General features: G+C 52.6%; 1 protein-coding gene across 4 annotated transcripts in view; it reads left to right on the top strand.

Annotated features, from left to right (window-relative positions):
- ASXL1 (ASXL transcriptional regulator 1) overlaps positions 1–11,302 on the top strand; it is a 66,098-nt gene extending 54,796 nt beyond the window's left edge. For 2 of the 4 annotated variants that reach the window (XM_025263663.2, XM_025263662.2), the window contains 9 exons: positions 403–523; positions 602–699; positions 1,261–1,354; positions 1,818–1,970; positions 3,206–3,369; positions 3,480–3,576; positions 4,925–5,030; positions 5,330–5,960; positions 6,446–11,302. In XM_025263663.2, the coding sequence (XP_025119448.2) occupies positions 403–523; positions 602–699; positions 1,261–1,354; positions 1,818–1,970; positions 3,206–3,369; positions 3,480–3,576; positions 4,925–5,030; positions 5,330–5,960; positions 6,446–9,340 (4,359 nt within the window). In that variant the 3' untranslated portion in view covers positions 9,341–11,302. Of the gene's footprint in view, positions 1–402; positions 524–601; positions 700–1,260; positions 1,355–1,658; positions 1,971–3,205; positions 3,370–3,479; positions 3,577–4,924; positions 5,031–5,329; positions 5,961–6,445 lie in introns of those variants that run through there. The other 2 variants (XM_044927738.1, XM_044927739.1) reach the window with 2 other exon arrangements.
- Positions 11,303–12,465: the final 1,163 nt, after the last annotated feature.

Here is a 12,465-nt window from a genome sequence, read left to right as displayed (position 1 = left end):
AGCTTAGTGAGTAGATGCTCCCCTCTCTGGGCTGCCCCTGCTCTCTTCTATCCCCATGCTTTGTATTGTTACAGTTTGGACTTTCTCCTCTACTCATTTGGGGGCGAGGCTCTGATTCCTCTCCTTAGTCCCACCTCACCCCCCACCCCAAAACTAGCATGGTGTAGCTTATAGGAGACACCTCATAAATGTTTAATGAATGATTAGATACAAAGTTATATCTAAATTTCTTGATGTATATATGAAAAGAATTTTCGAAGAATGCGGTCAGTTAGAAAGGGATGGGAATTTAATCGGTATTTAAATCCCGCATCTCCGCAAGCAGTATGCATTTAGGAATGACGGCTGCGCTTGTAGGATTTGTAGGGTTTTGCTCACCTGAGTCATGCCTTGTTGTCACAGAAGGATGCCCTGCAGTGGTCTCGCAGTCCAGCTGTGGTGGAGGGAGAGGAGCCAGAGGACACAGCTGATGTGGAGAGCTGTGGGTCTAATGAAGCCAGCACTGTGAGTGGTGAAAACGATGGTAAGTGCCTTTGACAAGATGGGTGAAGAGCCACAAACAGTTGAACTGGGGACTAGCCTTTACTTCCCTCTCTTCCAGTTTCTCTCGATGAAACATCTTCTAATGCTTCCTGTTCTACGGAATCTCAGAGTCGGCCTCTTTCCAACCCCAGGGACAGCTGCAGAGCTTCCTCACAGGTGGGGGTGCTTCATGACTGGGCTGGGTAGATAAAGAGGCAGGCACAAGACAGAACTCCTCCTGCTGTGTTCAGTGAGCATGTGAAAGTGTGCAGAAAATCACTTTGGTCTCCACCTGTTAGTATCATTTGAAAGTGGGCCTTAGGGAAAGTGGGCAGTAGATCTGAGAACAGAGTGGTTTGTTTTTTCTTTTTACTGTGGATGGATGATTTCGTTTGTATTTATGAAAAACCTAGGAACATGCAGGGAGAAGTAGAACAGTGGGGAGAAAGAACATGAGCTTGGGAGTCAGTAGTTTGAATTGTGGCCCACCACTCACTAGCTTTGGGTAGATTCTTCATCTGGAAATTGGGGAAAACAGTGCATTCTTTTCAGAATGGGATGATGCTTGGCACGGTGGCTCCATAGCCTGAGTCATTGCTGCTGTCCGCATTATCTGCCTCTACTGGTTGACACTAATTCTCTTTTACAAGACAGCAGGGGAGACAATGGTCCGAGAGGGACAGCTGGTGTGACCTGCAGGTGACACAGTCTCCTTTTGTATTCTCTCTGGGGAAACAGGCAAACAAGCAGAAGAAAAAGACAGGGGTGATGCTGCCTCGAGTTGTCCTGACTCCTCTGAAGGTAAACGGGGCCCACGTGGAATCAGCATCAGGTACGTGCCACCTCGTGGTTGTGATGCTCCTTCCTCAGGTCCTGGGGCCTGCCTCCCTCTGGCAGCAGTTTCTGGCCCAGGTAGTGCCAAGCCAGTACAGTCAGGAGCCCTCCTCTGACAGGCGGCGCACCGTGGTGGTGAGACCCAACCTAGGTTCTGGCGCGGGCTCCGCTGGGCGCCCTCCCTTGGGCCTCACGGGGCGGTCGTGAGGGTCCGGTGAAGGTGTGTGCAGGTGCTTGGTAAAAGGTGCAGTGCTGTGCAAACTAAAGACAGCGGTTTGGCATTCTTACGTGATATTTTAAAGCCAGACCAGGAGGTGGTGATCTCTGACAGCCCCAGGCTGGGCCATGGAAGCACCGGTATTGCTGGCAGCATCTCAGGGAGAGCTGGGAGAAGTAAGCTTGTCTGAGAGCCGTGGGCGCAGCACGTGATGCTCTTGACCCGTGGAATGCTGTGCCTTCAGGGTTCTCGGGCCGCCACGCCGATGGCGAGAGCGGCAGCCCGTCCAGCAGCAGCGGCGGCTCTCCGGCCCTGGGCAGCGCTGCTATCCGTGGCCAGGCCGAGCTCGCCCGGGACCCTGCCCCGCTCCTGAGAGGCTTCCGGAAGCCGGCCACAGGTGAGTGGCTTAGCGCTCATTTCCCTGCCTGTAAGGGGCCCCTGCAGGCCTAGAGATGATGATGTCTTCTGCTCCACTTCCTTTGTAGTTTCTATGGTGTGTTATTACTTCTTGGGTGGCCCTCTATTTTTTTTATTCCCTTTGGCTTTCAGCTTGTAGTTTGGTTATTTCACAGAGTTTTCTCTGCTAGCCTGAGAGGACTCCCTGTGGGCACAGATGGTCCACAGTGCTTCTTGTTGTCCCTGTAAGGGCCTAGCCTCTGCCAGCCTTGATATGGTTCAGAAAGTGCTCAAGTGAGTGAGAATGGCTTCTGAACTTCTCAGTGGAGCATTCCAGCGTTTGTTTTCTTTCTTTGGTAGCATCCTGCCAAGTTTGTTCTCCACATCTGTAGTCTCCATCAGACGCCTTTGTTTATAACCTAGTCAGTATGTGGGGTGGGAGCCATCCATTTGGGGCATGCAAATAAACTCAGTAGCATGCACCCCCTACCCCGAGTGGGGCTCTTAGCAAGGCTAGTATGCCATTTGCTACTTCTGGCTTTATGTCTCAAAGCCCACATACTGGATTTTTGTAGAAGGGTCCCATGAAGCCATTAGGAAGATTAACCTTGGCTTCCGAGGATGAGAATAAGCCATTGCCCCCGTGGCATCAGGGTTTACTGTCCTGCAGCTTCTCCAGCTCCTCAGCAGTGCTCCAATTCAGACTCACAGGCCTGTATCCCATTGGCCGAGGCTTTGTGAGAGGCATTGACATTTCAGTGGGCTTTAAACATCTCTTACTACCTTTCTGCTTGGAGGTCAGACCTCTCCACTCCCTTCACAGAAGACTTCTGCAGATTTTTCTGTAGGACACTCACTAGGTTTGCTTTTCGACAACTTCATAATTTCTCCCATTGACTTCGTGGAGCCTGTTCTCCAAATTTGGGAGGGAAGCTCAGAGTCTGCCCCTGGCCTGAGTTTCTCTGGGAAGAGTATCCCTTCAGGCTGTGACACAGTGTGCTACAAGAGTCTTGTCTGAGGTGATGCCAGCCCAAGTGTTCTCTTAAGTTCGATGGTACCAATAGGTTAGTCTAACCAATAGGTTAGACTAGATTAGACGATTGAGCAGAATGTGTGCAGATAAGTTCTGGGTAGCTTGATTGCTGCCACCAAAGTTTTCCCTCAGTTGGCATTGGCTTTTTTGCTTTAAGAAGCTGAAAATCTACATTTTGTTTCTTATGGCTTGAAAAATTACAGGTCAAATGAAGCGCAACAGAGGGGAAGAGATCGATTTTGAGACACCTGGGTCCATTCTCGTCAACACCAACCTCCGGGCCCTGATCAACTCTCGGACCTTCCATGCCCTGCCGTCCCACTTCCAGCAGCAGCTCCTCTTCCTCCTGCCCGAAGTAGACAGACAGGTGTGGATGGGAGGCTTCCTGCGCTCTCTGCACCAGCTTCTGTTCTTTCTAAGATTCTTTATTGTTTGTTTTCATTCATGTGCCTGTTTTTTTGGCCTCATTCCTTCTAGGTGGGGACTGATGGCCTGTTACGTCTCAGCAGTAGTGCGCTGAACAATGAGTTTTTCACCCACGCAGCTCAGAGCTGGCGGGAACGCCTGGCTGATGGTGAGTAGACGTTCTCGTCCCAGTGGCTTAAGAGGTGCCCGCCATGTGTGGTGTCACTTGTCTCCTGGTGTTTAAAATCCAAACGCTCATTTTTCAATGATCTTTTTTTTTTTTCCCCCCAAGGAGTATTGAGTATAAGGCAGGCTTTCCTCTAATTGATGTGGATATAGTACCCCATAGCTCTGAAGAAGCTACAAGAGTGTTTTAGCTTTCACTGTTTTGTGTGTATATATATTCATCTATGTTGCCTCTTCATCATTAAAACTGTAAACTCCTATTCTTTCCAGTAACTGTGGCATTGACCTGCTTTTTAAGTTCCACCAGGTACTCTTGTCTTTTTAGACATTGTCACTTGGAGTGAGTATTAGCTTCTCTGTAATATTTTTTTGCTGCACAGTATGTGGGATCTTAGTTTCCTGACCAGGGATTGAACTCATTTCCCCTGCAGTGGAAACACAGAGTCCTAACCACAGGGCCTTTTGTGGGGAGGCTATGTGGAAACTGCGCTGGGAGGTCCCCAGGACCTCTCTCCAGGCTTGATGATTTGCTCGGAGGACTCAGCCCGTAGTTGTTCTCACAGCTGTAGTTTACTTCAGCAAAGAATACAGACCAAAATCAGCAAAGGGAAACGAGGGAAACCAGGCACATGCTTCCCAGGTCCTCTCCCAGCGAAGTCCCACCGGATGTGCTCAGCTCCCTTAGCAAGGACTGTGAGCATGTAAGTGAAGGGTAGTCTACCTGGAGGCTCGTCCAGAACTTGGTGCCTCGTGTTTTTATTGGGAGCTGATCATGTAGGAAGCTTTTGCCTGGTGCATACCTGAATTTGAGAGTCCCCAAAGGAAAGCAGGTGCTCCCCATTAAACCATCTGGTTTGCATAAACTGTTTAGGCACAGTGAGCCATTCTTGTCAGCTAGGGGCTGGGAACCCTCCTGAAATCCAATTTCCCAGATGTCAGCCAAGGGCCCACCTTGTCAGCAGACCTGTCTCAGCCTGCTCTGTTAACTTCTCACTGTGTGTGGAGTAAGAACGGTTCTCTTGTTGATTGGTTTTGTTCTGCTTTTTTGATCAGTGTGTTGCTTGCTTTCCAAGGACTGAGGACCCTAGAGAGGAGTCAATTTCCCTTATAATAGACATGTTCTGTCCTGAGTAAGGGCAGGACGTGAGAGGGCCTGGGAGGAAACCAGGAGCCAGCATGAAGATAGTAAGGGGTAGGAAATGATTTTCAAGCTCCCCAAAGCCACGTGTTGTTTTGTAAACTCCTGACATGGTAGAACAGCAGGATTCGGCTTTTCCTGAGGCATATTAATCTCCTTAATATGCCACTCGAAAAGTTTTGTTTCTCTCTAGGTGAATTCACTCATGAGATGCAGGTCAGGATACGACAAGAAATGGAGAAGGAAAAGAAAGTGGAACAATGGAAAGAAAAGTTTTTCGAAGACTACTATGGACAGAAGTAAGGCCCTGGGAGCTATGAGTTGTGGTGTGGCTTCTGGGGATGATGGGTGGGGGTGGGGTGCGGTGGGCAGAAGCAGGGATTCTCAAAGCTGTGCGTGTTGCTATGTTTCTTGAGAACTGGAGGTCGCAGGGACTCTCATTTGACTTGATGCCATTTGTGAGGAAGCTGACGTAGGATTTCGTATGGTTACCATGCAGATTGGTTTTGTTCTGAGAAGTCTAGTGTCTGAGTGTGTGTCATACGTAGTGGATGTGCTCTGTCTGCTCTGTAGCTGACAGTCTGACTTTGGTTTGCAGGCTGGGTTTAACCAAAGAAGAGTCATTGCAGCAGAACGTGGGCCAGGAGGAGGCTGAAATCAAGAGTGACCTGCGTGTCTCAGAATCAACACGGTCACAGCGTGGCCCGGCCACCCGGCAGCGAGATGGGCATTTCAAGAAACGCTCTCGGCCAGATCTTCGAACCAGAGCCCGAAGGAATCTTTACAAAAGACAGGAGCCAGAACAAGCAGAGATCGCTAAAGACGCACAGTCTGTGGCACTAGACATCCCCCTGCACAAGGACGGGGAGGCTAAGACCGACGCAGCAGGGGTGGGCAGCCCCCACCCACCTGGCACGTCCTCCGCAGCATCCAACCCAGAGAGTCCCGAATTCCCAGTGGAAAGTGTGGCCTCCCGGCTCCAGCCCAGTCCCAATGACCCAGCACGTGTCTCCGCGTCTCCAGACAGAATTCCCAGCTTGCTGCAGGAGACCGTGGATCAGGAACCCAAGGATCAGAAGAGGAAATCCTTTGAGCAGGCGACCTCTGCCTCCTTTCCCGAAAAGAAGCCCCGGCTTGAAGATCGTCAGTCCTTTCGTAACACAATTGAAAGTGTTCACCCCGAAAAGCCACAGCCCACCAAAGAGGAGCCCAAAGTCCCGCCCATCCGGGTAGGTGGCTGTGTGATCCTGGCTGCCCTGAGCCTGGGCCTTTGAGGGACAGGAGATTTGTGGGGCTCCTTTATAGGGACAGAAGGCCCTGGGCCCTTGTGCTAATTATGTGAGAGTGTAGAGCTCTCTGTAGAGAGCTGTTCTTGAGACTTAACTTGAATAGCCCGGGGCTAAGGTTCTTCTCTTCCTCACTTGGTTGTTCACCATTATCTGTACAGGTCAGAACCCTGAGGGGTTTTAAAATCTAGGTGGTGGTAGATTCTTTGTGTAGTGACTCACACTGTCCCACCAGAACTTAAATTTAGGAGTATGGAACTTAACAGCCCTTGAGCAGGGTCTTCAGAATGGTGTAATATCTTAGACAGCTATGAAATGATTTGATTCTCTAGGCCATGACTTTTAAGCTACTAGGATCCCAGTTTAGCTTAACGGTTTCTAGGTCAGAGCACTCAGTCAATTAAAACTGTTCTGTTCTTCTCTTGCAGATTCAACTTTCACGTATCAAACCACCCTGGGTGGTTAAAGGTCAGCCCACTTACCAGATATGTCCCCGCATCGTCCCCGTCACGGAGTCCTCCTGCCGGGGCTGGACTGGTGCCAGGACCCTTGCAGACATTAAAGCCCGTGCTCTGCAGGTCCGAGGGGCGAGCGGCCACCACTGCCGTCGAGAGGCGGCCACCACTGCCATCGGAGGTGGGGGTGGCCCGGGTGGAGGTGGCGGCGGGGCCACCGATGAGGGAGGTGGCAGAGGCGGCGGCAGTGGTGATGGTGGTGAGGCCTGTGGCCACCCTGAGCCCCGGGGAGCCCCGAGTGCCCCTGGAGAGTGTGCGTCAGATCTACAGCGAACACAACTACTGCCGCCTTGTCCTCTAAATGGGGATCACGCCCAGGCTGAAACTGCCGTGTCCAGAGCCAGGAGAGAGGACCTGGCTTCTCTCAGAAAGGGGAAGAGCTGCCCACTGCAGAGGGTCCCAGATGGCCCCAGCGGCGGGCTGGAAGATGCCTCCCGACTCCCCGTTGCACCCACTCGGGACCCGCCATGCCAGGCTCTGCCCCCACTGCCCTCTAGAATCCCAGAACCTGAGAGGTTAGTTGAGCAGCTTGATTTGCATCCAGAAGGTAGAACTGAATGTGGGTCTGGTACCACTGCCTGGGAAAGGGGTGATGAGGAGCTAGCACCTATGATCCCCTCAGAGAACAGTCCTGTTCGGGCTCTGGCGGGGCCTACTGAATTAGAAGAAGGAACTGGCCAGGCTCCAGACAGTGGCAGTAATCCCACCATGAAGGATCCTGTGAACGTGACCCCCAGTTCCATCCCCGAATCATCCTTGGCCAGTTGCCTGCAAGACAGACCATTTGATGATGAATCAGAACTTGATGACTCAGGCCCACCCACGAGGGAAAGTTCTTCTAGACAGGAAAACTTGAAAACCGAGGCTCCTGTCTCCCCTGGTGCTGCTCCTTGGAGGCCTGGCCTGTCAAATGATGAAGCAGGCGGACAGCCTGAACCTGACTCCAGAGAAGAGGTCCCGTCTGTTAAGTCCCAGGTCAGAGAGAAGTGGGAGAAAGCGGCCCCACTCATCCCAGCATCGCCTGTGGGCTTGACAGTGGAGGAGGGTCTGGATCCCCCCGTCCACTTGGGTTCACTCTGGACAGTGCAGTCTGGCTGTGTTGACAGCAGCGGCAGCGACTGCAGACGGCTGGAAGGTGACAAGCCCAGAATCAATGGAGACTCGGAAGCTCTGAGTCCTCACAGCGAGTCCACAGACACTGCCTCTGACTTCGAAGGCCACTTCTCCGAGGACAGCAGTGAGGCCGAGCCTGGTGAAACTTTGGGGCCGAAGAGGTCCTTGGTGGCTGAGCAGGGTGAGAAACACAGTTGGAACCGCTGTGCCTCGCTCTCCAAGGTGAATGGTGACCTGAGTCTGGTTACCAGGACAGATGGGATGGTTGCTCCTCAGAGCTGGGTGTCTCGAGTATGTGCAGTTCCCCCAAAGATCCCGGACTCCCTGCTGCTGGCCAGTCCCGAGTACCAGCCGAGACCCATGTCCCTGGGCAGGCCTGTGTCCTCAGTGGAGGCTGCTAACCCCCTTGTGATGCAGTTGCTGCAGGGCCACTTGCCCCTCAAGAAGGTTCTCCCTCCAGCCCACGGCGGCAGCAAACCCGAACCCCCACAACTCCCACTTACAGCAGAGCAGAGCCCTGGTGGCTCCCTGGGGATGGGGTCATTGCAAGATCCTGGGGTGAACAGGTGCGAAGTTGGCAAGAGCAGTCCAGAGTCTCTGCTACCTGAGAGCTGTGAAGCAAGTACCGGCTTTGCCCGGCTGGAGGCTAGCCAGGCTCCTGGGGCGCCCCTAAAGATGTCCAAGAACGCCCCGAGTTTAGACTCCCTATATCCAGTGACCAATCCAGTGGCTGCCTCTGGGAAAGCAGAAGTGGATTTCAAAGAACAGTTATCTTCCTTCAGTTTTGAAGATCAGAAGGAAGCTCGTGACCTGTCCCAGTGCAGTATTTCAACTGCTGCCCCAGGTGTGAGTCTGGGAAATCTCACTACCTCGAGAGCCCCTCTTTTCTCATCTCCAAATGCGGTCTCCTCCGGTCCTGATCAGGCAGGTCGGGCCCTGGGGGATCAGAACTGTGTGGGAGGCCAAGGGAAGAAGCTCTTTGGCTCCAAGAACGCAGCTGCAGCCCTTCAGTGCCCCCGGCTGGTGGAGCCGACGCCACTGCCTGCGGAGGCCCCTCCCACTTTTCCCAATAGGAAGTCAGGGCCAGGCAAAACCTCTCTGTCCGGTGGCATACAGACTGCCAGGGAAGACTGGGCCCCAAAGCCACCGCCTGCCTCTGTTGGCAGCATCAAGAGCGAAAAGACTCTTGGTGGAGGGCCTCTCAAGGTGGATGCAGAGAACAGAAAGGCAGTGGGGCCTGGTCCCCGGGAGCTGGTGGATCACTTGCAAGGGATGCCCTTTGTCCTTGATTTGCCCTTCTGGAAATTACCCCGGGAGCCCGGGAAAGGGCTCAGTCAGCCTCTGGAGCCTTCTTCCATCCCCTCCCAACTCAACATCAAGCAGGCATTTTATGGGAAGCTTTCCAAACTCCAGCTAAGTTCCACCAGCTTTAATTACTCCTCCGGCTCCCCCCCTTTTCCCAAAGGCTTGGCCGGAAGTGTGGTGCAGCTGAGCCACAAAGCAAACTTTGGTGCGAGCCACAGTGCATCCCTCTCCTTGCAAATGTTCACCGACAGCAGCACAGTGGAAAGCATCTCACTCCAGTGTGCGTGCAGCCTGAAAGCCATGATCATGTGCCAGGGCTGCGGTGCATTCTGTCACGATGACTGTATTGGACCCTCAAAGCTCTGTGTATTGTGCCTTGTGGTGAGATAATAAATTATGGCCATGGGAAAAGTTGTATATTTAGTGTGTGTATTTTGATAATGATGGATCTTAAATCTGTATACAGAATATCATTGATAAAACAGACTCTGTCTCTCTAGGCAAGAGTTCTCTTGCTGCTCCCTGAAATCTATAGTGTTAAAGCCCCTTGGCCACTTGTTGGCCCTTTGGGTCTTGCTGGAAGGGTTTCCTGCAGGGCAGCTCGCTGGGCTGCCCAAGGCCAGCTGGCTAGCCCAAGCTCTCGTCACAGAGACAGAGCTTGGTGTGATGTGGGGGAGCCTCCCTGAGACTCGGAGGGCCTCGAAACTGAAGCGAGAAGGTTGTGTTCTCCATCCAGGGGACTAACCTACCCGAACTGAGTAGAGATGTCAGTCTTCCACTGTCCCCTCCGTCTTTCCTGCGGCTGCTCCTCTGGGGAGTGGATGGGGAAGAAGCCAGCACAGGGTTAAAGCAGCTCCCAGCAGCGCCCACCAGGGGGCTTAAGCACCTGCTGACCTCAAGGTCACAGCCAGTCATTTGCCAGTTGATGGAGCCAGTGTGATCTTCGGTTCTGTTGCCGAGGCCAATTTGGGACTTACCTGTCTCCGAATAACCCACTGGCCTGCAGGAGCTTTCGGAACCTCGAACAGACCTGCTTGGACAACAGGTCAGGGCTAGGATTGTCTTTCCTCCTTTTAAGTCAGGTGTCCAGACATTTGGCAGGTGAATTCACCTGCACAACACCTTGGGCATCACTTTGGACTCTGTGGGAGTGGGCATCTCCAACACACCTGTGTATGTGAAAGTCATTTTACATTTCAAAGCAGTGTGTTTTTCTTATTTTTATATTTTTAACTCTTTATCCTTGGATGTATAAAGTGAACTTTTGGCTTCTGTAAGTATGCTCTATGCACCTCTGATGTTTTACCATATATTTATATGTTGTACACAGTACTGGCTGATTCTGTAAATGGATGTATTGTACAGAGAACACAAACGACTCTCCCTTATTTCACGTCTTCAGCATCGTTGCATTAAAGTGGTGTAATTGACTTCTCTCCACCCGTGTCAGAGCCACTGCGTGCTGTGCCGCCCAACGTGAGGGGTGGAGCGATTGACCTAACGACCTGCCAGTTGTCCCAGTGTTTGGTCACCGGTCAGCCAGTGGACCTGCTGCAGCTGCAGAGCCACTGGCACCCTGGCCACTCGTTGCTGGGCACACGTGTCTTGCTCCTCATCTCTTCTCCAGCCTTCACTGGCAGGTCGCTGCCATGTGTGACCAATCACCACCACCAGTGTTAAGTGCTTCTGGATTCTAGGGTGAGCGCCCTGGGCAGCCCCCACGTGGGCCTTCCTTCCGTTCCCAGCCCCAGGCGCGCCACCTGTCAGCAGTAACCCGGGACCACACTCTCCTGGGGCCACAGGGCTCCACTGGACACACCTGTGACAGCAGGTTAAGGAAGAAACAGCCGTGCCAGCCTCCGGCCTCTCTCCCAACATGTTCCCAGCAAGTAGATGTCTCCAGAGCTGTCTCACCTCCCTGCTTCCTGCCTTATCTTGTACCTCGAGTTGTGAGTTGAGCATCCTCCTTGTTGAACTTAGGTCTCCCTGTGCGAGTGCGTCTGTGTGAGCTGTGAAATTGGTATGACTTCAGCAAGCCTCATTTCATCTGGAAGGTCTTGTCTTTCCCCCACTTTTCCTCCAGTGTGGCATTTGTGTCATCTGCAGCACGAGTGGGAAGTTGGCAAAGACGTGGTGATTTAAGTGCAGTATTGGCCAAGTCCTGGTTGTCAACTTCCAGAGTCTTGTTTACCAAAGACAGGGAGCAGAGGCCCAAGCATGTTTGATCCTCCTCTTCCTTCTGCTGTGACCTTTGGGGCCACTCGAGGGGACGGTTGGAAACTGGTCCGCCACGGAAAGCACTGCTCTTGTATGTCTCTGTGGTCTTGGAAAAATAAACCTGTACAATGTGCACTTGTGGTCTCTGTTGTCTTCTGCGGCCGTCTTGCTGGGCTGGGAGGAAGGTCAGGCTGACGGGGAAGAAACTGGCTCACCTCACCTCGGCGTTGGAGCTGACGTTTTTGTGTGCGGAGTTCTTTTGTGAGGTGAGTTCCTAAGGCATGACTTGTTAGTGTCGCAGGTCTTCACACCCTGTGCGTGAGGTGGTGAACATACCTGTTATCCACTGTGTGGACTGGAAAGCAGAAATCCCATGTGAGCAGTGAGGTTCCTTTCCTCTTGAGAATCCAATCATGAACTGTGACATCCCTCTACAGCTGTTCATCCTGACTGCCTCGCTGAACCCGAGGTTGCCTGAGATCCCTGGGTATCTGTGGGGAGGGTGACAAGCAGCGGTGAGGGTGGGGCTGGCCTGAGATACGGGGTCTGGTGCTGGTTGATGAGCCTGAGTGGATAGAAGACCTTTGACTTTAAAGGTTAATTCAAGTACGTATCCATTCATTTCCCGTGAATTGGAGAAAGTAGATCTTGCGCGTGGGGCAGTAACAAGCTGTAATTCTGTGGTGCTGCTGTCTGATCAAGGTGTGGGTGGAGAAGTCAAGGTCGGGGGCTTTGTGTGACAGGTGACTGGTGGTGACATGTGCTTGTGCCTTCACGTCTCGGAATTGGCTCACTTCTGCAGCTGCTTAGAACGCAGTCAAAGACTTGCATCTCATCAGGAGGGTGGAATGGTTTGCAGAGGGCCTGGCTGCCTGCCAGTACCGTGGTAGGGGCAAGTCACTCAGCCTCTGGTAACTCGCTCATCTCTGATTTGGGTTACTAGTTGCCACTTCATAAACTGTAGTGTGCGGTGCCTAGGGGGTGCTCCAGCCTGTTCACTTGCCCAAGGCCAAGACCCTAGCTCTGTGCATGCACGGGAGAGCGCAGTACAGCTCCTGGTGCCTGTTTGACCTGCACCCCGGAGAGGAGCTGTGGAGAGGGGACCCGTGTGGCGTGCTGAGTGCTGCTGCAGGCAGAGCAGACATTTCTCTATGGTAGAGTGTGTAGTCCTGGGTTTAGAGGTGGGTCCTTGGGAGGACAGGCTTGCTTAACTCATGGTCCAAAGGACGAGGAAACAGACTTTCAGAATTTGGAAGGAGTGCTGTCTTGCTGGCCTGGCACAGGGTCATCTCTTGGTT

The sequence above is a fragment of the Bubalus bubalis genome, chromosome 14, assembly GCF_019923935.1.
Source record: "Bubalus bubalis isolate 160015118507 breed Murrah chromosome 14, NDDB_SH_1, whole genome shotgun sequence".
In the NCBI taxonomy this organism is placed as follows: Eukaryota; Metazoa; Chordata; class Mammalia; order Artiodactyla; family Bovidae; genus Bubalus; species Bubalus bubalis.
This window is presented reverse-complemented; position numbering and strand designations above follow the sequence as displayed.